The sequence below is a fragment of the Nannospalax galili genome, unplaced genomic scaffold, assembly GCF_000622305.1.
Source record: "Nannospalax galili isolate Female #2095 unplaced genomic scaffold, S.galili_v1.0 scaffold346, whole genome shotgun sequence".
NCBI classification, from domain to species: Eukaryota; Metazoa; Chordata; class Mammalia; order Rodentia; family Spalacidae; genus Nannospalax; species Nannospalax galili.
In genome coordinates, this window is record NW_008357637.1 from 2,403,000 (window position 1) to 2,425,189 (window position 22,190).

The 22,190-nt window shown below is 38.8% G+C and overlaps 1 protein-coding gene across 1 annotated transcript in view; it reads left to right on the plus strand.

Moving 5' to 3' along the window:
- Positions 1–16,200, plus strand: part of Pdk1 (pyruvate dehydrogenase kinase 1) — a 29,138-nt gene extending 12,938 nt beyond the window's left edge. The window contains exons 4-7 of the mRNA XM_017794900.2: positions 8,983–9,055; positions 10,119–10,229; positions 12,041–12,154; positions 14,968–16,200. Coding sequence (XP_017650389.1) covers positions 8,983–9,055; positions 10,119–10,229; positions 12,041–12,154; positions 14,968–15,108 — 439 coding nt within the window. The 3' untranslated portion in view covers positions 15,109–16,200. The remainder of the gene's footprint in view (positions 1–8,982; positions 9,056–10,118; positions 10,230–12,040; positions 12,155–14,967) is intronic.
- Positions 16,201–22,190: the final 5,990 nt, after the last annotated feature.

Consider the following 22,190-nt stretch of genomic DNA (forward strand, 5'->3'; position numbering starts at 1 on the left):
ACTGCATATAAAGATATCAATGTTTGTCCTGTATAAAATTTACTAAATTACAGATGCAGCGTCATTTAAACTTCTAGGTTAAGTTTGAGCCTGAAATGTAATGAAGTGCAATACTGAGTGTGCATCATCGTCTTGCAGCTGTAAACATTGGAGTGTACATGTCAATAAAACCACTGTACATTTTATACAGTGATAAAGTTTAACATTTATATGTAAGGTTGTTTAAAACCAAATTTAAACAGCTTATGAGATCTAAAACCCATCCATAACACAATCTTAGCTTGACTGACTGCTTGGGAAAATAAGAGCAGCAGTAAATCACAATGATTGAATTATTTTTTGCTTTTTTGTTTTTGAGACAGGGTCTCCCTGTAGCCCCAGCTGTTGGAACTCAATATGTAGACCAGGCTGGCCTTGAACTCACAGAGATGCGCCTGCCTCTGCCTCCCGAGTGCTGGGATTAAAGGTGTGCACCACCACGCCTGGCGAAGATTTTATGTTTTTAAATAGCCAATATTTGCTTTCTGTGATGGTTGATAATAAGAAATTAGGTCTCTCAAATGCAGCAGTACAACACTTGTTACCCTTCCCACTTCAGCCCCAAGTGCCACTTGCCCTACACTATATTCCCAGTACATACGGAATTAGAGTTTGCAAACAGTCATCTTGCAGAACTCTGTAGGTATCTGCTGTTCCTTTATTTGAAGTGATATCTCAGTGGGTTTCAATGTGTTCACAGGTTGTACAAGCATTGCTACTCTGTAGGTCATCACTCCCAAGAAAAAGGTCTCAAAGCCTGTTAGTAATTGAACTCACTCGTCCCTCTCCCTGACCCTTGGAATCACTCTTGTCCTTACTCTCTGTGGGTCTCTTGATTCTGGACACTTCTTGTAAATGCAATTTTATATGAATGAAGTAGGTTACCTTTGTGACTTCTTTAACCTAGCATGTTACGGTGCACATCAATAGTTCATTCCTTCTTGTGGCCGAATTATATGTCTACCAAATGGGCATTGCACATTTTGCTTATCCATTTATTGGTCAACAGGCATTTGCTTTGTTTCTAACTTCTGGTCATTATGAAAAATACTACTGTTAATATTCATGTTTTTGTGAGAATGTATGTTTTAGTCTTTGTACGTACACCAGGAGTTGATCTTTTAAAGAGCTGCCAGCCTGTTTGCAAAGTTATTACACCCTTTATATTCCCATTAGTGAATGTGTAAAGGCCCCAGGTTTTCTGCATCCTTGTCAACACTTCTTGTCTGTGTTTTATTATAGCCATTTTTGTGGGTATAAAGTGTTATTTCATTGTGGTTTTGGGTTACCCTAATGACTAATGGTGTTAAGTAACTTCCATTGCTAAAGGGCTAATAATGTTTCTTTAACGAAATGGCAGTTAATATCCTTTGCTTGGTTATTCAATGGGCTCTTTGTCTTTCTATTGCTGGGGTATAGGGGTTCTTTCTATAGACATATATAGTTGTCCCTAATGAGACATACTATTAATAAATGTGTTCTCCCATTCAGTGGGTTCTTTAAAAAATTTTTTTAGGGGCTGAGATGTCACAGATGTTAAGAGCACTGCCTACTCTTGCAGAGGACCCAGGTTTGATTCTCAGCACCCACATTTTGGTTAACTACCATCTGTATCTCCAGTTCCAAGGGATCTGACACCTTCTTCTTGCATGACACGGGTACACTTATACACATGCAGGCAATATGCTCAAACACATAAAATAAAAATAATAAAATATTTTTTAAAAAAAGAAAATTCTATGTGTGTGTTGTGTATGTAAGTATACATGAGGGTGTGTGTGCGCGCGCGCGTGTGTGTGTGTGTGTGTACATGTACATGAGTACAGGTGCCCAAGGATGCCGGAAGAGGGTATAGGATACCTTGATGCTGGAGTTTCAGGTGGTTATAAGCTGCTCAGTGTGGGTGTTGGGAACCTAACTCAGGTCCCCTGTCAGAGCAGCACTCTTAACTGCTGAGCTCCTCAGCTCCTTTTTTTAAACTTTCTTTTTTAAAAATATTTTATTTATTTTATTTTATGTGTCTGCATGTAGGTAGTGTACCCATGTTTTGCAGTGCCTGCGGAGGTCAGAAGAGGACATCGAATTTCCCTGGAACTGGAGTTATGGATGGTTGTTAGCCACCATGTGGGTGCTGAGAATTGAACCCAGGTTCTCTGCAAGAGCAGCCAGTGCTCTTAACTGCTGAGCTATCTCTCCAGAGCCCTCTTTTTACTTTCTTGATAATCTTCTTTGAAGCACAAAATTTTTTAATTTCAATTATTCTATTTTCTTTTATTGTTTGTGCTATTAGTGTCATAGCTGAAAAGCCATTGCCTATCCAAAAGACTTGAAAACTTAGTCTGCTTCCTTCTAAAAGTTTTATGGTTTTCTTTGTTGTTGTTGTTGTTGTTGTTTTGTCTTGAGATAGTCTCACTCTGTAGCCTAGTCTGGCCTTGAACTTAGGCCAGATCTCATGCCTCAGCCTTCTGAGTGCCAGGATTGCAAAGTTGAGCCACCATGCTTAGCTAGTTTTAGCTCTTGGCGTTCAGATGTTTAATCTGCTTAGAGGAACTCATTTAGAGTTCCTCTTCATTCTTTTGCATGTGGATCTCCATTGTCCCAGATCATTCATTAGCAAAACAAAGCAACTGTTCTTTCCCTATTCAGTTGTCTTAATACCTTGTCAGATTTTGAGTTTGTTTCTGGATTCTCAGTTCTATTTGATTGATGACTGTGTCTCTCCTTATGCAAAGGCTTATTCCCGTAGATTTAAGTTTAGGCACTGGTTAAATGTTTGTGACTTAAAATTTGTTTTTCTTCTTCAAGACTGAAATGTTTGGCTAAGGTTAAATTATCTCTTACTGTCTTTGAGGTAACAGCTGTACTTTATATGGGCATGTCTTCGCTGCTTTTTCATTTTTGAAGGATAGTTTTGCATTTGCTGGTTACAGAATTATTGTTTTTAAAATAAATTTTATTTTACTTTCTATTTATTTTTATTTTATGTGTATGTGTGAGTGCCTGCATGTTTGTGTGCACTACTAACTAAGAGACCAGAAGAAGGTGCCAGATTCCCCCAGAGCTGGGATCACAGGTGGTTGTGAACTGCCATATGGATGCTGGGAACTGAACCCGGGTACCCTGCAAGAACAAGTGCTCTTAAACTGCTCAGCCATCTCTCCAGCCCCTTAAATAAAATTTAAGTAATTTATATACTTAATTAGTAATTAAAAAGTAATTTATTTACTTAATACAACTTATTCTGTGTGTGTTTGTGTATGTGTGTATTTGTACTCATGTGTATGGGTGTGTGCATGCTGTGGTGTGTGAGTGAAGCTTAGAGGACAACTTGAAGGAGAGTCAATTCTTTCCTTCCATTATGCAGGTCCTGGGGATTGAACTCAGAATGCCATGCTTATTGGCAAGTGTCTAAACCTTCTGAGCTCTCTGGCCCCAGTTATAGAATTATTGGTTGAATTTTTTTATTTCATTATTGTTGTTAGAATAAGAGCTTGGACTCTGGCAACATTAATAGGCTAGGCTCAGCTGCCTGACCTCAGTAGGCCAATTAAACACACAAGGTATAGTGAAAAGCAGAGAAAGGAGTTTATTCAGTGTGGCCATGTTGGGAAGAAAAACAAAGAGGTCCATTGATGCCCCCTTTCCAAGTCCATCTTTGGGATCCTGATAGGAGGCTTAGGTTTAAGTAGAAGGCAGGAAGTATGTATACCTGTGCAGTCCTAGTCAGGCTGCGGTCCCTCCTACCCATCATCATCTCATCTCTAGTCTCTGCTCTAAGGTTGTCTGATGAGTTGTTGGAACTGTGTGTGAGAGCTCTTTCTGGGTGACAAACCCATTCCCTGGCTGGCAGTTTCTTTTATTCTAATCTTAATAATATTAACTCTCAGATCATAATTACACATGACAAGTTATGATCTGTCATCTATATGTGTGTGTATATATATATATATATGTTCTAGAATGGATATAAATGGTTATAAGACATCACAGCAGAATTCCAGAGATTTCAGAAGTTGTGAGAGTGGCTGTTGCAGGTCACTGGTTTGAGAGCAAAGCTTCCAAGATAAGTCCAGATGCAGAAGCAAAAGGGCAGGACTGAGTGAGTCCAGATGAAGGAATGAGCAGATGGCAATTGAATAGTCTGTGATAACAACAGAGATGGAATCAAGCTGAAGCCTTCAGAACAGTTAGGAGTTCTCTGCCTGTTGGTCTTTCACACACATTGTATAATCAAGTAACAGATCAGTGAAGGCCATTGCAGTACTGAGTGTGTACCTCTTAATGGGGCCCAGGTGAGGGAGTTACACCCTTTCCGTGGTCTGCTATATCTGATAAGTTCTTGGGCTTTGTTTCCCAGATAGGATTTAAAATTCTTTATTTATTTTTATGTATATGAATGTTTTGCCTGCGTGTATGTAAGTGTACCACATGTATGCAATACCCACAGTGGCCAGAAGACAGTTAGATCTTCTGGAACTGGAGTTAAGGATGGCTGTTAGCCACCATATGGGTTCTGGGACCTGAACCTGAGTCCTCTGCAAGAGCAACCAGTGCTCTTAACCCCTGAACCATCTCTCCAGCCCCTAGTAGGATTTTAATGCAGTTATGTGCCTGTGTAGGTTAAGTCAGCCCAATAAATGGATAGGGTGGCACCCATTCTACTCTTAGGAATAACTCATTTAACAGTCTGTGCCACGTGGGTAGTGCCAGACATAAGATGCCATTCATATGTCCACCCATATGCACAGTCACCCTCCTTATGAAGTCAAAAGGTGCTTGTAACTGGAGTTTCTCAGGGCAAGGCTCAGTCTGGGAAACTACTGTTTTATATAGTATGGGGTAACTTAGGGCAGGACACAGCCTGATCTCAACAATCAGTTAGGGGTGAGAACTTAGAGCCTTCTGGGGTCTTTCCTGAGTGAGTGCATAGCCCGTCTAGAGTTTGACCTTCTAGATTCCTGGGGTTGAACTTTTCAAAGCCCTGTGGCCATCTTGATCCCTCACGTTCCTGAGCTTTTCAGTTAGTCTGTTGTTTGTCCTAGCTTGTCAATGGCCCTTGGCAGCCCTCAAATTAATCCTTTACTTCTGATTGTTTTTGACAAATGTTTCCAAATGAGGTATAAGACTTGATGGTGGTAGGGTGCTGGGGAACTAAGAGTCATGTTTGGGCTTTTACATCAGCTAACTTGCCTCCTACAGTATCTTGTTTGGAGATTGTCCAGTATGTGTGTCTGCTGCTTTGGTACTGACATTGTGCTGCGTGCTCTACCATGCTGGTCTGAAGTGCCTCCATTCCTTTGGGTCATCATCACTGTATGGGTCCAGGTTAAACTGAGCTCTTAGACACTCAGCAGGGAGTCCTGTGCTGAAAGGTTTTGCTCAGGGAATCTGTCCATTGATATAAAAAAAAGTTCATAGTGACCCAGCAATTCTATTCTAACATGGAACCCCAAATGATTGAAAACAGTTATTCAAGCAAAAGCTTATATAGGAATGTTCACAGTAGCACATAGTCAAAATGAGGAAATAACCCATATGCTCATCAACCAGTGAATAGGCAAACAAAATGTAGTGTGTTCAGGAAATGGAGTAACATTTGACTGTAAAAGAAATGCAGTATTGATATATGCCACAGGTGGATGTAACAGCATTGAAACCATGTTTTGCTAAATGAAAGAAACTAGCTATAAAAGCTCACATATGATGTTTATGAGACGTCACTCAAATACATAGGGACAAAAGATTGATTAGTGGTTGCCTAAGGTGTGATAGATAAATGATCCAGGATTTCTCTTTTAGGGGGATGACAGTAATCTAGCAATAATAGTGATAATCCATTGACTCTGGTAACAGTTGCACATAGCTGTCAATACATACAAACCATTGAGTTGTATGCTTAACATGAATTATAAGGAAGATATTAATAAAGCTGTTTAAAGAAGAAAGTTCTTAGGATCTTGAAAAGAATATTCTGGAAACCAGTATAGAAACACTACTTGGGGGCTGAGCAGATAGCTCAGTTGGTAGAGTGCTTGCTGTGTAAACATGAGGATCTGAGTTCAGATCCCCAGCACCCATGTAAAAAGCCAGACATGGTGGCATGCACTTGGAGAGGCAGAGACTGGTGGATCCTTGGGGCTCACTAACCAGCCTGTCTAGCCTATCCAGCAAGTCCAAATCCAGTAAGGGACATGTCTCAAACAAAACAAAACTCAAAACCAAAGTAGGTGATTCCTGAGGAATGACTCCTGAAGTTGACCTTAGACCTTCATGAATGTGTATGTGCACATGTACTTGCACACACACACACTGAACATGTGCACAGCCCCATACCCACAAAGCCTACCTGCATTTGGTGCTGCCCCCACACTGCTCTTTATAACAGTCACATGAGTGCATCTACTCTTGTCTCCTCCCTCTGCATATGGAGAAGCAGTATGCCTGACTTGATATTCTTAGGCAGAGCTTCCATCTCTGTCACCCTTGACTCAAGACCTGAGTTTTGTTTTGTTTGTTTTTTTCTTGTTCAAATTGTTGGCATTTTCCCCCATTTATGCTAAAAATCCTATACCCATGCAGCTTTTTCAGATTTTTGTGTGTCTAGTGAATGATGCGTTGTAGACACATACCTTTCCAATTAAAATGTAAATGTCTTGATTCACTCATAGCTGGTGATTTTACAAACTTGATTGTGAGGGCTGGATAAAATGGCAGGATTCCAGGTGATCTTGAGGCTAGTAGACACCTTAGTATAGAGCTGTCACCATGTCAGGAAGGCTCTTTTCCTCTGGGCTTGAATTCTAATGAATTAACTCAGGGATCCCAGTGTTACGGGGAACAGGAAGTTAGGGGTGGCGGCTCTTGACTAGATGCCTTGAGAAGGGGAGATTCTGTGCACTGAAGGTGACCTGGCATACTTTCCTCAGCCTTGTTGCTGATACCACTCACCTCCTTTTCTTGACACAGACTGAGATTTCTTGTTTGGTTTTCACATCTTTCTCCTTGTAGTTGCTGTGAGAGTGTTATTCTTCTTGCTTGAAAGATATACCCAAACATCTTCCCCCCTTCATCCCTTCTTCCCTGTACTCAAAGGACTCCACAGTCTTCTGGTAATCTTTTATAGCTTTCTTGGAAATCTGCTTTGACTTCTTTCTAACCACCAGTTCTTTTTATTATGTCATTTGGCTGCAAAGTAGAGACTGTTTTATCAGTTCTGGTCCTGTCCCCTGACTTGGATTGCCTGCCTCTTCTAGTAAGATGCCACTTCTCACACCCTCACAGTCTTTCTGCTCAGCTCCCATGCTTTCATCAGACTCCTAGAATCACTTCTTATTTTGTACATGCCATATAGTTTAAGTCTCTTTGGCTAGAAGGTTAAAGATAACCAGGAAACATTTATTCAACTCTGCCTATTAATCTTTGTGTATGTGACTGTGTGTGTGTGTGTGTATGTGCGCACACACGTGCAGGCAGGCATGTGCATGTGGAGGTCAGAGGACAACCTTGCGTGTCAGTCCTTACCTTATATCTTGTTTGAGACAGGGTCTGTCTCCTGTTGCTGCTGTGTGAGCCAGGCTACCTGACCTGTAGGCTTCCGGGGTTCTCCTGTCTGTACCTCCCATCTTACAACAGGGTTTGGACTTAGGTTCTCACATTTGGTACAACAAGTGCCTTACCCACTGAGCCATCACTGCAGACCTCCTTTATCTTAGTGTCTGTTCTGATGTACTCTTCCCTCTCTGTTTTCAGACTCATGTCACCAGTGAAGTGCAGCAGAGCAATGGATTAGCTTCTATGAAAATTCCCAGAGCTCTTCATTCATCTTACCAAAACAAATCATTTTGCAGGGCTTTGACTTCAGAGCCAAGAACAGTTTCAATCATAATGCTGCATATATGTTCCTTTTAATGCCCTTATATATCTTTATACTATAGTTTGGACTGTATTAGAAACAGAACTTCAAATGATACCTCAAGGCAGATTTTTTTTAATTTTGAAAATTAAAATATGGCTTCGAGTGTAGCTTAGTGACAGAATGTTTGTCTAGTATGTATGAGGCCCTTGGTTCAAACCCTGGCTTCACACACAAAAAGAAAATAGTTGTATAATAGTGTATGATAGTATAATAGTTGTCTATTTCTATTAGAAATATAGTCTAGTATATATACAATGTTGCTTTAAATAATATAGGAAAACTCAACTCTAAGACATTTGATTTATTGGCTTTTTAATATTTTAAAAATATTTTTATTTTTTTATTTTATGTATATTAGTGTATTGCCTTCATGTATATGTAAGTGCAACCAGTTCTGCAATGCCTGTGGAGGTCAGAAGAGGGTATTGGATCCCCTGGAACTGGAGTTATGGATGGTTGTTAGCTGCTGTGCAGGTTCTGGGAATTTAATCCAGGTCCTTTGCAAGAGCAGTGAGTGCTCTAACTGCTGACTATCTCTGTAGTCCCAGTTTATTGACTTTTAAAGTAGATATTATTCATTATATACATATGCTAAAAGCATATTGTTAATGTAAACATAAATTTAGATTTTGTGACAAAAGAAAATGTCTATAGTAAATTAAAATATAGGCTAGGAGAATAGTCCATATTAACTATAAAGAAAAACAGTAAAATAATATGTAAGTAAATTACAAAATTCAAAGTAGCATATGATTACTTGAGTTGAAAAATAATCTAGGAATATGAAGATCTGTGTACCTTATAACTCACTAAAAAGTTGTTTGGGATTCTGTGTTACAAAGTTGCATTTATTTGTTTCATTTATTTTTTGTGTGAATATACAGGTGTGGAGATCAGAGGACACCTTGTGGGATCTAGTTCTCGCCTTCTGTCATGTGGGTCCTAGGGACTGAACTCAGCTCCTCAGGCGTGGTGGCAGATGCCTTACCTGTTGAGCTATCTCATGGGCCCTTATTTTTCTGAGATAGAATTTTATGCTGTAGCCTAAGCTGGTGTCTAATTGTAGCAATCCTGCTTCAGCCCCAAGTGCCAAGATTGGAGGTATATACCACCACACTCAGCTCTTTTTTTTTCAGATTTATTTTATTTTATTTTATTTATTTTATTTTATTTTATTTCATTTTATTTCATTTTATTTATGTGTGTGGAGTTACAGACAGTTGTCAGATGCCCATAGTGGGTGCTAAGAACTGAACTTGGGTTATCTGCAAGAGCAGCAAACAATCGTAACTGCTGAGACATCTCCAGCCTCTCCTTTTCTTTTTTTCTTTATTTTTTTTATAATAAAAGTAATTATGAAAAAATTCGTAGACCAAAAACCCCAAGAAAAGAAAAATTACTTACTTTAAAGACAGATTTATGTCATTTCAGACTTAATATTTATAGTTAGACTTGTAAATGTTTCTAACTTGTTCTTTGCTGTGTAACAATTTTTGTAGGCATCTCTCTTGCTATTACATATAAATAATATTTGAATGACTAAGTAGTATTCTATTTCAGAGTGTACTTAGTTTATATAATCTCCTGTGTTGGTTGCTCCCTTGTTTTCCTGTGATGGATGTTCCCATGTGTACTTTGCATACTTGAGTTGAGTTTCTTTAGATAAACTTTGGGAAGTGGCACTGCTGTGTCAGTATAGATGTTCATTCTTTTTTTTTTTTTTTGAGGCAGGGTCTCTCTGTAGCCCCAGCTGTCCTGGAACTCACTATGTAGACCAGGCTGGCCTTGAACTCACAGAGATCCGCCTGCCTCTGCCTCCCAAGTGCTGGGTAGATATTCCTTTTTTATTTGATCCTAGTTATCATGCTGCCCACCAGGATGGAATAATAAATTATAATAATTCAAGGTTAGCTTTGCTTGTGCCCTGTCCTGTGCTGTATGTAATGTGAGGCTTAGGAAATACACAAAGCCACAGAAGTGAGGTCAACTACTCCAGTGAGGGCAGTGTTTTGTTTACAGCTTGGACTGTGATTCCCGAAAGCAGTAGTAAGTGTGAGTGTCTGTGTGTGTCTCTGTCTGTGTGTCTGTGTCTGTTTGTCGCTGGAAGTTAAAACTTGATACTGTATGTGTGGGACTTGGTCACAGCATGATCCTTTCTCCTTAGATGAGTGACCGGGGAGGTGGTGTTCCATTGAGGAAGATTGACAGACTGTTCAATTACATGTATTCAACTGCACCCCGGCCTCGAGTTGAGACATCCCGCGCAGTGCCCCTGGTATGTGATCCAGTATCATGGTGTGTGGATTGTTGTCTTCAGGCTCTGGTTGCTCAAAAGCCAGTTGTGCAGGAGCTCACAAGAAAGAAGGAAAGCTCTTAGAAACTATAGAAACAAACACTCCTCTGAATTTAAACAGCCCTGGGAATACTTTTTTTAAAATTGGAATGGACACAAGACAGATTATTGTTTAAGATTTTTATTTGTCACTCTTGGTAGGGACATCACAGCAGATTCCCTGTGGTAAACCAAACATGTTACACTATTTCACAAATGAAGAGTGGCTGCAGATTTTACTCTTATTTGGCCAACACTAATTAATCTTTAATGAGTATTCCCTCAAGTATTTGTAATTAGATCTCATAGTGTCAACTCAGAAACAAGACTATAATTCTGATCTTTTAAAGTCACCTGTCTGAGCCTCAATTATAATTGTTTTGATGCTATTTATTCTCAAGAACATCCCTGGACCAAAGCATCCTTACGTGGCAGAGATCAGGGATCAGGGAAGCCAGTACCCTGACTTGATTCTCTTTCCCCTCTGCTGGTTCCACAATATTAGGCCCCTCAGGAAACTGAGAACATGGAGGCCCATTTACATACTCTATACAGCTCAACCTCCCAGGGCAGGGAGAAAGTTGGAAATTGAGTACTTGACTTGGAGAGACATATAGAAACTCTGTTTAGAATATAAAATAATTGGGGCCAGTGGGTAGAAGTGTCTGCTTCACAACCCTGATGACCTGAGTTTGATCTCTAGATCCTATGGTGAAAGGAGGAAAGGAGAGCATCAGCTCCAGAATGTTGTCCTCTGACCGCCACATGTGCAACATGATGTGTGTACCGTGACTCACACATACCTGTTCTCACATTCTCTCCCTCCCTCCTTCCTTCCCCCCATCTTGTATACTCACACATATACACACGATAATAATGATAATGATAATAGTAAATAGAATATAAATTAATTGGTAGAAAGTAAAGTTAGAGCCTAAGTTTGTTATTAGCACAATGACTCCTATGTTCCCATAAATTATCACTCTGTGTGTAATGCCATTGAAGACACGATTTGGTAATAGAAACCATTTTTATTTTTATTCAAGTATTTTTGTAAGAGTTTGTAGGATTTATCCAGGTAAAGGACTGGATACAAGAAATAGTTGAACAAAGACCTAGAAGTGCTGTGTTTAAGAAACTTGGGGACAGGAGATTGTTTCTGGTAGATGGAAAATGGGAGGGAGAGACCTGATCTTGCCTGAAAAGCTCTTTCTAGAAGCTTGGCTTTTTATCTCTAGGGCAGGGAGTGGGGATGGTGGGAGTGCTTGTTTGCTTTGAAGATTTTTGGGAAGAGATCTGTCAGTGAGAATTAGAAACTGGGTTATTACAGATTATCTCCAGGTTCAGAACAAAGACTAGAAATCCATGGTGTGAAGTCATGAGATCCACCAGTTACTAGTAAAGCTGCAATGAAGCATTTTCTCATCTTGCTTCAATAGAGAGAACATGCTGTATATGATTTTGCCAAAAGCAGTATTAGGGTACCCTAGAGTAGGCTAGCAGAGAAAAGCAGGATGCCTTTCCCAGACTACCACATCATTTTATAGACTGACTTTAAACTTTAAGTTGTCCAGAACAGATGAGCTAATGCTCTTAACTCATCTTCAGCTTATTCCTTACCAGTACTTATAGTTTATGAGCTCTTTCAGATGCCTGGGCTCTGATAGCCCTGTGTATTCACTGGTATTTATCTTAATTAGAAAATGTTTCGGTATGTGGCTCTCTGAATAGAATTTTGTTTTCTCATTGGACAGGCTGGTTTTGGTTATGGATTGCCCATATCACGCCTTTATGCACAGTACTTCCAAGGAGACCTAAAGCTGTATTCCTTAGAGGGCTACGGGACAGATGCAGTTATCTACATTAAGGTAATACCATAGCCTTCTTGATTGAACCCTATTTCTTTTGATAATAAATAAATGTGTAATGGGGGGGGTAGAGAGATGACTCAGTGATTTTAAGAGCATTGGCTGCTCTCCCAAAGGGCTGGGGTTTGGTTCCCAGCACCCACATGGCAGCTAACAACCATCCTTAACTCCAGTTCTAGGGGATCCCATGCCCTCTTCTGGCCTCTACAGGCATTGCGTGACATGAGTGCACTTACATACATGCAGGCAAAACACTCAAATACATTAAAAAAAGAAGAAAATGTGTAATGAATTTTTACTCTACCTTATGCTGTTTAATAAATGCAAAAACATTTACATGGGACCTTATCCATTTTGACAGCTGAGGGGTAATATAAAATAGGGTTCTTATAGAAAATCATAAATGCACAAGAATGCACCCTCACCCTCCAGCACTGAAAAAAAAATCATAAATTTAATGTGAAGCATATGACTGGTCAGTGACCTTATCATTTTTTAATATTCATTCATTCATTCATTCAGATAGCTAGCTAGCTAGACAGACAGACAGACAGATGATAGATGGATAATGTATGTTAGTGGGTGTACATGTGTCACAGAGTACATGTGGAAATTAGAGGACAACTTGCCAGAGTCATTTCTCTCCTTCCACCATGTGGGTTCTGCAGGTTGAACTCAGGTCATCAGGCTTGGTGATAAGCATCTTTACCTACTGAACCATCTTGTCGGCCAGTAATAACACCCAGCTTGTGTGTGTGTGTGTGTGTGTGTATGTGTGTGTGTGTGTGTTACTGAAGATTGAACCCAGGACCTCCCACATGCTATGCAAGTTCTTCCTCTGACCTCCAGTAAAGTTTTTATTTTTTTAAAACTCTTATTTATTGTGTGTTTGTGTATGGGTGCACTCATATGAAGGTTAGAGGACAACTTTGCAGGAGTCAGTCTCTTTTTGCACTGTGTGGATCTTGGGGATTGAATTCAGATGGTTAGGCTTGGTGACAAGTATCTTAACTGCTGAGCCACACGTATCCACAGAATAAATAAAATGTAATAATAATTTTAGAAGTGTGGGTTGGGCTGGGTGTGGTGGTGCATGCCTTTAATCCCAGCACTCAGGAGGCAGAGACAGGCGGATCTCTGAGTTCAAGGCCAATCTGGTCTACATAGTGAGTCAGAATCTAGCTGAGGCTACAGGGAGACCCTTTCTCAAAGAAAGAAAGAGAGAGAGAGAGAGAATCAAAGGAAGGAAGGAAAGGAAGGGAAGGAAGGGAGGGAGAAACGGAAGAAAGAATGAATGCTGGTGCCTCTAAATTTCTTGTTTTGGTCACTAGATGGCACCAATTTTATAGGATAAGCTCAAGAATTTGTGTGAGAAAAATCAATCTGAAAAAATTAAATTCATTATAGATGTTATTGTTTTTAATATGTCATTTGTGATGAACTTATATGGGGCAACATCAGTGCACTATTTTTACCACCAAATGTAATATTTTGGTATAGCATATAGATAAAGAAATTCTGGACTGTTCATAAAAAGCATTTCGGTGAAAAGTTTTTCTTTTTGGAAAAAAACTAGAATACAAGAATTTTTATAGAATCATTAAACTCATCCACATTAAAGACCTTATTATGTAGCATTATCAGAAGGAAATTTCTAGTTCTGTATTATCTACATCTTGGGAAATAGCAAGGGTGTGCTGTTAAAATTCTGAAGACATTTAATTTGAAGATATAACAGAAAACATAGTCTATCTCTGCTTCCTGTTATGTTTACAGGAAGCTAAAATAGAACAGTGAATGAATGGTAGGTAATGTATTAGGAACATGAGACATACAGGCTGCAAAAATACATGTGCGATAACCAAAATTGCCTTTAATGGCAGGAATCTGGACTGGGGTAGCTCAGTAGTAGTGTGCTTGTTTCATCTGTACAAGAAAGACCCTTGGTTCAGTCTCCAGCATTCAGCAGGGGAGGAAGGGAGAAGGGGAGGAAGGGAAAGAGAGAGGGAAAAACACAAGATCTAAACAAGACCCAACATGTTTGTGTCCCTTTGGGGACTAGATGTCCCTATGTTGTATAAGATTCTGGTCTCATTCCTCCCGAGTGCTACAATTAGACATGGACTCCAGTGTCCGGCTTGTCTTTATTAAAATGCCAGTTTAGGGTTTAGGGGTATAGCTTAGTTAGCAAATGTTTGGGGTTTATTCTATAAGCATTTGTAATGGCCCTGCCAAATCTAAGATCAAACAGTTATTAATTAAATTAAGATGCTGTGTATGCCTGAGAGCAATAAAAACGGCCCAAGCATTGTTTATGCAAAAGTCAAGATACCTTAGATAAAATTTATTGATAATAGTATTGATATTTTTTTTCTTAAGTACAGTGCTAAATAGTGAAAAAGATTATATTACTTCTTGTAAATAGAACAGGTCTCATCAAATCTAAATATGTATATTAAGGAAGATTTGCTTTTTTATGCTTTCACACTTAATCAACTTTTTAAAGTAGCTGACTTCTGGCTGGGCTTGTACTCTGTGGAAGGTGTGTCTACCTGTGTAAAACGTCAATCTAGAACTTTTCCAGCTGGCTGGGGAATGACTGAAAGTATCACACCCAATCACAGAGTTATCAGTGCCAGGGGTATAGTAAACAGCCTAGTTCAAATATGTCCGTCTGAAGAAATGTGTATAGGGATCGGTGATTAATGAGGAGGCTGGTAGAATATTTACTTCATAGTTGTTTTTCCACTCTATTATCTCAAATAATGAAGTCTTAAAAATGCCTGACTTAGAGGACTTGGGTTTCTTTTCAGGCTCTATCAACAGAATCCATTGAAAGACTTCCTGTGTATAATAAAGCTGCCTGGAAGCATTACAACACCAACCACGAGGCTGATGACTGGTGTGTCCCCAGCAGAGAGCCGAAAGACATGACCACGTTCCGCAGCACCTAAATGCACTCAGGATACCTGCAAAATTCACATGTCATTTTTGCTAAATTTGGAAGAGGTGGTGTTCAGAACCATATCATACCACATGTCATGTGTGATTTTCACAGTTCGTATATGCTAAACCTAAAGGATGAAGTTATACTGATTTTACACTGATATGTTTAGTTAATTGAACATATTTTTAAACACTCATAGTTTTGGTCAGCTTCCCTCTTTATGGTAGACTTCTGAAGTGCAAAGTCTCTGGGTTTCTTTAGAAAGCTGTGTATTTTTTTAAAAAATCATTTATGCCTTTTAAACTGGTTAGCAGTCTTTCTGTTTTCGGAATGCTGCCATCTGTTTAGTAGTGGCACCTAATCAGATGATCTTCCTGTTACCCAGGAAAGCAGAACACAGTGTGGTAAGTGTAGACCCTTTCAGCATCTTCATGCATTGTTGTAGCACTGAAGTTAATGGATCATGGTATATTTTATTGCAGTGGATTATAATGATTGGTTCCCTGTGGAGCTAAGTCCAGACCATGGGTAGTCTGCTCAATTAATGCAAGTTTTTGTTTTCGTCGTTGTTGTTGACAGAGTCTCACTGTGTAGCCCTGAGTGGCCTTGAATTCACGATGTCTTTCCTTAGCCTCCTGAGTGCTAGAATTAGAGGTGTATGAACAGCATCTGGCTTATAAGATAAATGTTTACACCAAACTAAGCAAACTAGCAGTAGAAAATAAACCAAGGGCTAAGCAGTAATTGAACTGATTGATTGTTGAGATTCTGTGGTGGAGCTTTTGAAAAGAATGCACTTTTCTGGGTTCTACTCCAGAGTCTTGGGCTGGAGGCCAGGGATAATTTTCTTAAAGACTTTCTAGATGAGGCTCCTGTCTGGCCTGCTGCAATCACTCTTCAAAGTGAATGGTGGCTGGGATGGGAGACCAGGATGACTGCAGGTCAGGTGACCAAAGGTGCTGTCACCTAGATTTTTGCGGGCTGGAGAGATGGCTCAGTGGTTAAGAGCACTGTCTGTTCTTGCAGAGGACTGGGGCTTAATTCCTAGCACATACATGGTGGCTAACAACCATTCATAACTCCAGTTCTAGGGGATCCAATGCTCTCTTCTGACTTGTGGGCATTGCACAACATGGGTGCACCTAGCTACATGCAGGCAGTACACTCATACACATACAATAAAAAATAAATAAAATATTAAAAAATTAAAAATATTCAGAATTTGTTATCAAAGAAGTTAGCTTAGACTAATTGCAATAATCCTTTGCATTTGTGTGGTAATTTATAGTTTACAAATGCTTTGCCATATTAGAACTTTATGGGTTCCAAAGCATAGAGCTGTTGAGCTGATGATATCAACTGGTTCTCACCTCAGAGTGACCCATAGTCACCCAGATTGGAAGCCAGAGCCTAAGGTGCCCTGCTGATCACACTATCCCCCGTTAAGTCTCGAAGACTAGCAAGTTCTTACCTCATCTTCTGGCAAAGTGATGAGGAAATACTATGAAAAAATGTGCTTTGCCACTTAATTGGGAGGGTGTTTTTTTTTTGTTTTTTTTTTTTTAATTTGTGGTGTTTTTTTTTTTTTTTTTTTGGCTGTAGAATAGAGTGAGTTGAAACATGTCTTGAAAGGATTTATCAAATTGTCTCGCTGTGTCCCATAAATATGTTTTAAATACAAAAGCCAAATCATGCAGCATGGCACAAAATAGAATTCTTGTACCAAATGATATACATAAGTAGATTAGGGGGATGCTCGAGGTGGGTAGTCCAGGACCCTCACATGACAAGTGAGGGTCCTTAAACTCAGGACCTGCTCTGGCCCAGGGCTTTTTAGCTAATAAGACCAAATGTTGGAAAACACATACCTTATTATACCTGCTGTTCCTAATCATGGATTTGGTGAGAAATAATCGAATATGTTGATTATTGTTGGTGACATTTATTTAGGGTATATGATTTTTAGCTTTAAATTACATTTTCTTGTAATGATGAAATATTTTGGACTCTTTTGAGTTAAAATATTCATTTTACTAAATGAGACATTTGTACAACTATCATAAACTTGTTTTTACTTATGAAATGCTTTTTCTCTCTCCAAGAAAATTAAAGGTTTTTTCCCCCTCTATATTTAAGAGCTAAGAAATGTTTTCAAAGGAAAAGTAAAATTGTTTTATTTTAAGCTCTTTTTAAGATGTTACAGCTTTTTACTTTATTTTTTGGTAATGGACAGAAAATTACATATAAAAATGTTTTGGACAGCTTTTTTGAAGCTTTTGAAGCTACCTAAAAGGTTTTTAGATTAACATGAGCTATTTTGTCTACCAGCATTAATTTTGCACAGCATAGATATAAGAATAGATGGAAGGTCAAGAACTGTGTACTGAGTGGTTTTTATAACCTGGGCAGTTAATGAGTATGCCAGTATATTGTAGGACAGGAATAGCAAAAATACTCTGAACTGTGGTTTAAAATACTGGCTGGTTTTGATGCTTTTATACTTAATAGTGGTCAGTTTCTTGCACTATGAAGTTTTTACATGACGATTTTGAAGTGGAATTCTGCCGTATTTATAAAATGTTTTCTGTACAATAAACTGAAAACATGGATCAACTCTTTTTAAATAAACTGGAATCAGATTAGGTCTTTAGAAATATATTCGTGTCTTTTAAATAGAGATTATTTTCATCATCAAAGTTGAATATTCTGAATATGTTCAAAAAGTTTTAACTAGGGGCAGGCAAGATGGCTCAGCAGGTATAGGCGCTTGCTACCAAGCCTGATGACCTAGGTTCGATCCTCAGAACCCACATGGAGAGAACCAGCTTTTCCACAGTTGTCCTCTGACCTCCACATGCGTTCCGTGGCACATGCACCCCTCCCCCACATAGCACACAAATAAGTGAATGAAAGAATTCAATAGTAGCTAGGTGACTTTCACTCTCAACTATTTTCAGTAGAATTGTTTGAAACAAGTTTCTGATATATGTATTCTAATGGGGAAAAAAAGTAATAAGAATTTGTGTGATCTGAGTCATCCTAGATTTTCATTTTTTAAACACCTGCAGATGATTGATTTTGACTGCATAGAGAACTCTTGTAGAATTTTGAAAAGCTATAAATAAATTTGAATTTTTTTCCACAGTTGAAATAACTGTAGGAAAAGGCTTAATTTAAGTAGTACTACCATGTACTTATATTAGTTGTATATCTGGTCTTTAGTAATCAAAACAGATCCCATCCTATTCCTTGTTGATAGCAAGTAGGCATCATTAAAATCAATGAGGTCTAAAACAGAATTCCAGAGGGAGGGGAAAGAGTTTTCTGGTTCTGGTGTGACTGTTCATGGCTAATCAGGGAGGAACCCAAGTCCATCAATATCTTTGAGGTTTTTTTTTTGTTTTGTTTTGTTTTGTTTTTCCCCCTAGCTGTCCTGGAACTCACTATGTAGACCAAGCTGTCCTTGAACTCAGAGAGATCTGCCTGCCTCTGCCTCCCAAGTGCTGGGACTACAGGGGTGCGCCACCACGCCCAGCAGTATCTTTGAATTTTAAGACATCGGTTTTGTGTGATACGAAGCTTCACAGGATTAGTGGTCAAGGTTGAGTTAAGTGGCTTTTGCTGGAGGAATATTTCTTCATATCTAACTTCTGGTCCCAGTTTTTTCTTACAGTCAAACCCAATATACTTGAAAAATAATATCATTAGTGTATTGCAAAGGATTTTGGTTTTACATGTCAATTGAATGCACTTACTATTTTACTTAATCCCGATATTCTTAAACTACTGTACCATTTGTTCTGTTTTTGTGTTTGAAAAGAATTAAACATGCCCACTTTTTTCCTGTAGTCTTCACATTTCATTAGCAATATTAATCATAGGTTTCTAATAGCAAAAGACAAGATTGTCTATTTTGTTGACTTTCAAAAGCTATGACTAGGGGCTAGGGCTATAGAGTGCTTGGCAGAGTGCTTGCCTAGCAAGGATGAGGCCCTGGGCTCAATCTCCATTTCACATAAACCTGGCCTGGTTACTACAAGCCTGTAATCCCAGAAGTTCAAGGTCATCCTTGGCTACACAGTAACATGAGACACTTTCTCAAAAAATAAATAAAAAACTGTTACTTTCATCAGGGAATAGTGACAGTGATCTTTTTACTTTAAGTTACATATTCTTGAGCAAAAATATACTAGTTTTACCCTACTAACATAAACTTACACACAAGAATTAACTTCACTTAGGAATTATTTTCTGGGGGTCTAGAAGTTCCTGCAGTTGCCACAGAGAATCTTGTCAGAAGTTTATAGTTGTGATTGAAATGTTGCCATTTGCTTATTATAAGAAGTTAAAGATGTGGAAAATTTCCTTTACAAAACAACATATGAAGTCAGGACGTTTTATGCTTGACTCAAATATAAAAGGATCTAGTATTCTTTATGTTTTATACTTAGATACCCTGTTAGGAGATTTAGAATGATACTTATAGTGATACTGTGATAGTAAGAATACTATACAGTTATACAGTTAACAGTACTGTACGAAATACAGCCTATATGAAAATACAGTATGGTAGGAAATTATTTGTGCAAAAATTCATTCCAAAATTGGAGCCTATATGGCTGTAAATATGAAATAAAATGGAAGAGAAAAACGCTCATTTTTTTATATTGCAGTAAAAAGTTTAATATGAACTTGTTTTGTGTCTTTATTCTCTGTCACTCCCCTAATACCTTGTCCTGTCCATTAAGCAGTGGTAGGAGGCTTCTGTTGTTTTTTCTGTACATTATTCCTGGGAACTTGCCCTGCAGGCTTTTTCTATAGTAGATAATGGTAGGATGAAAACACAGAAAGTAATCTTGGAGAAATAGGGTTTGCCCAAACTACCTCTCAGATACCATATCTTCAAAGGAATGTTTTAAACCAGCCAAACATCAGTGCCAACCTTGCCTACATTTTAAGCCCCCAAATTGAACATCCAAAATGATAATTCCATATTTTTTAAAATAAGAATTGGGCATATTACATGGTTCTTTCCAAAACTCCTGCTGTTCACAATTTTTTCTAAGGTGTATTTTGAGTCAGCCAAGGATGGTAGTTTTAACCCGCCCCCATTTGTCTGCCATTCCTGGGCCCATGTCAAACTAAAATAGGACTGTTATACTGAGACAACTACTCTGCAGTGGATGTCCCATATGCCAAGGTTTGTTGGTAACTGGAATGAGATTAGGACAGTTATGTGATACTGAATCCCAAACTGACTATGGGAATGGGGTTGGCCCAACTCACAGTGGAAGGTCACTCCTAGGGAAACAAGGGGCTTTGGGGACCCAGCAGGCAGCAGGGAAGGAGGACAGCTGACATTTGGATTCTGAAACTTAACTGTTCAGGACCATCATCATAATCAGTGTACACTCCAAGGTGCTTCTAGATGTTGAGAATTTTTAATTGTCACTACTTAGTCCATAATAATTGTTCACATTTATGGGGTATGGTGCTGTTTCAATACATATATACAATATATAATGATCAGATCAGAGTAATAGCATACCCATCATCCCAAGCACTGATCATTTCTTTGGGGAATATTCACAAAATTCTACTATAAATGTGTAATAAATTATTACTAACTGTAGTCACCCTCTAGTGCTATATAGAATTGCAGGACTTTGGGCTGGAGACATGGCTCAGTGGTCAAGAACACTGACTGTTCTTCCAGAAGACCTGGGTTCAAATTCCAGCTCTCACATGGCAGCTAACAACTGTCTGTAACTTCAGTTCCAGGGATCTGACAGCTTCTTCTGTCCTTCTTGGGCATTGCACGACATGGGTGCACTTACCTACATGCAGGCAAAACACATGCACATAAAATAAAAAATTCCAGGACTTTCCTTCCTATCTATTATGTTTTCTTTTTCTTGAGACAAGGTCTCACTGTGTAGCCCTGGCTGGCATGAAACTTGCTATGTAGATCAGGTTGGCCTCAAACTCAGATAATCTGCCTGCCTCTGCCTCCCACGTGCTAGATTAAAGGCATACAACCATCACTTCCAACTTTCTGTATTTTTGTACCTAACTACCACTCCATATACCCTCTCTTGCCTTGTCACCACTGTTGTATCCTCTCAGATCAACTGACTGAATACCCACAGCTGAGAGAGACCATGCAGTTCTTGTCCTTTTTTGCCTGGCTTAAGTGTCCTAGGATCCATCCCCATTAACCAAACTTAACAAGATTTCAGGATTTTTTAGTCACTGAAGAGTATTCCATTGGATGTCTACACATTTTCTTCTATCCATTCATCCACTGATGGGTGCCAGGGTTGATTCCATGTCTTGGAAGAAACAATATTTGGAAAAGGAGCTGTGTTCAGTGTTAGACTATATATACCCACAAAGTATCAAGTGGTGTGCAATTTTATGAAGATTAATAACAGTTCTTACCTGAGGCAAGAATCCTGATACAAAAAAGATTAAAAAGTAAACTTTAAATTTTCATCATACAAATTTTGCAACTTTGTACCATTCACTGACTCTCAAACTTTTAAGTCTATGTATATAGGAGGTCAAATCCAAATAGATGTACCAATGACCATTTAGCTACTTCCAAAATTTATCTTTACATCCTTTGAACTTCCTCTGTGCTCCTTTCCTCTTCTGTTTGGGTAACATCCTTAATGATCTCGTGTGTCATGATGATATTTTTATGGGAGGCAACTATACCCTTAGAGAAAAAAATAACTACTTAGTTTCTTATTATTTAGTCCTTGACCATGAAGTTTTGAGTGCTTACAGTATGCAAGGTGTTACAAAAGACACTGGGACTAAAAAAGACAAGCATTGGGCTAGAGGCATGTGTCTGTTGTCCCAACTACTTGGGAGGCTGAGGCAGGAGGATTGCTTGGGCCCAGGGTGGATAACACTCTCCTACACACACAGATGTGTGTGAAGTACCATACTCACATGGCTCTTCTGGTTTATGGAATTAAATCTCCTGTTATTTAACAGCCATTTGGTTGGACTCTATTTTTAGAAAACTTGGGGGCTCATAATTATATTTTATAATTGTGAATTTGTATGATGAAAGTCTCA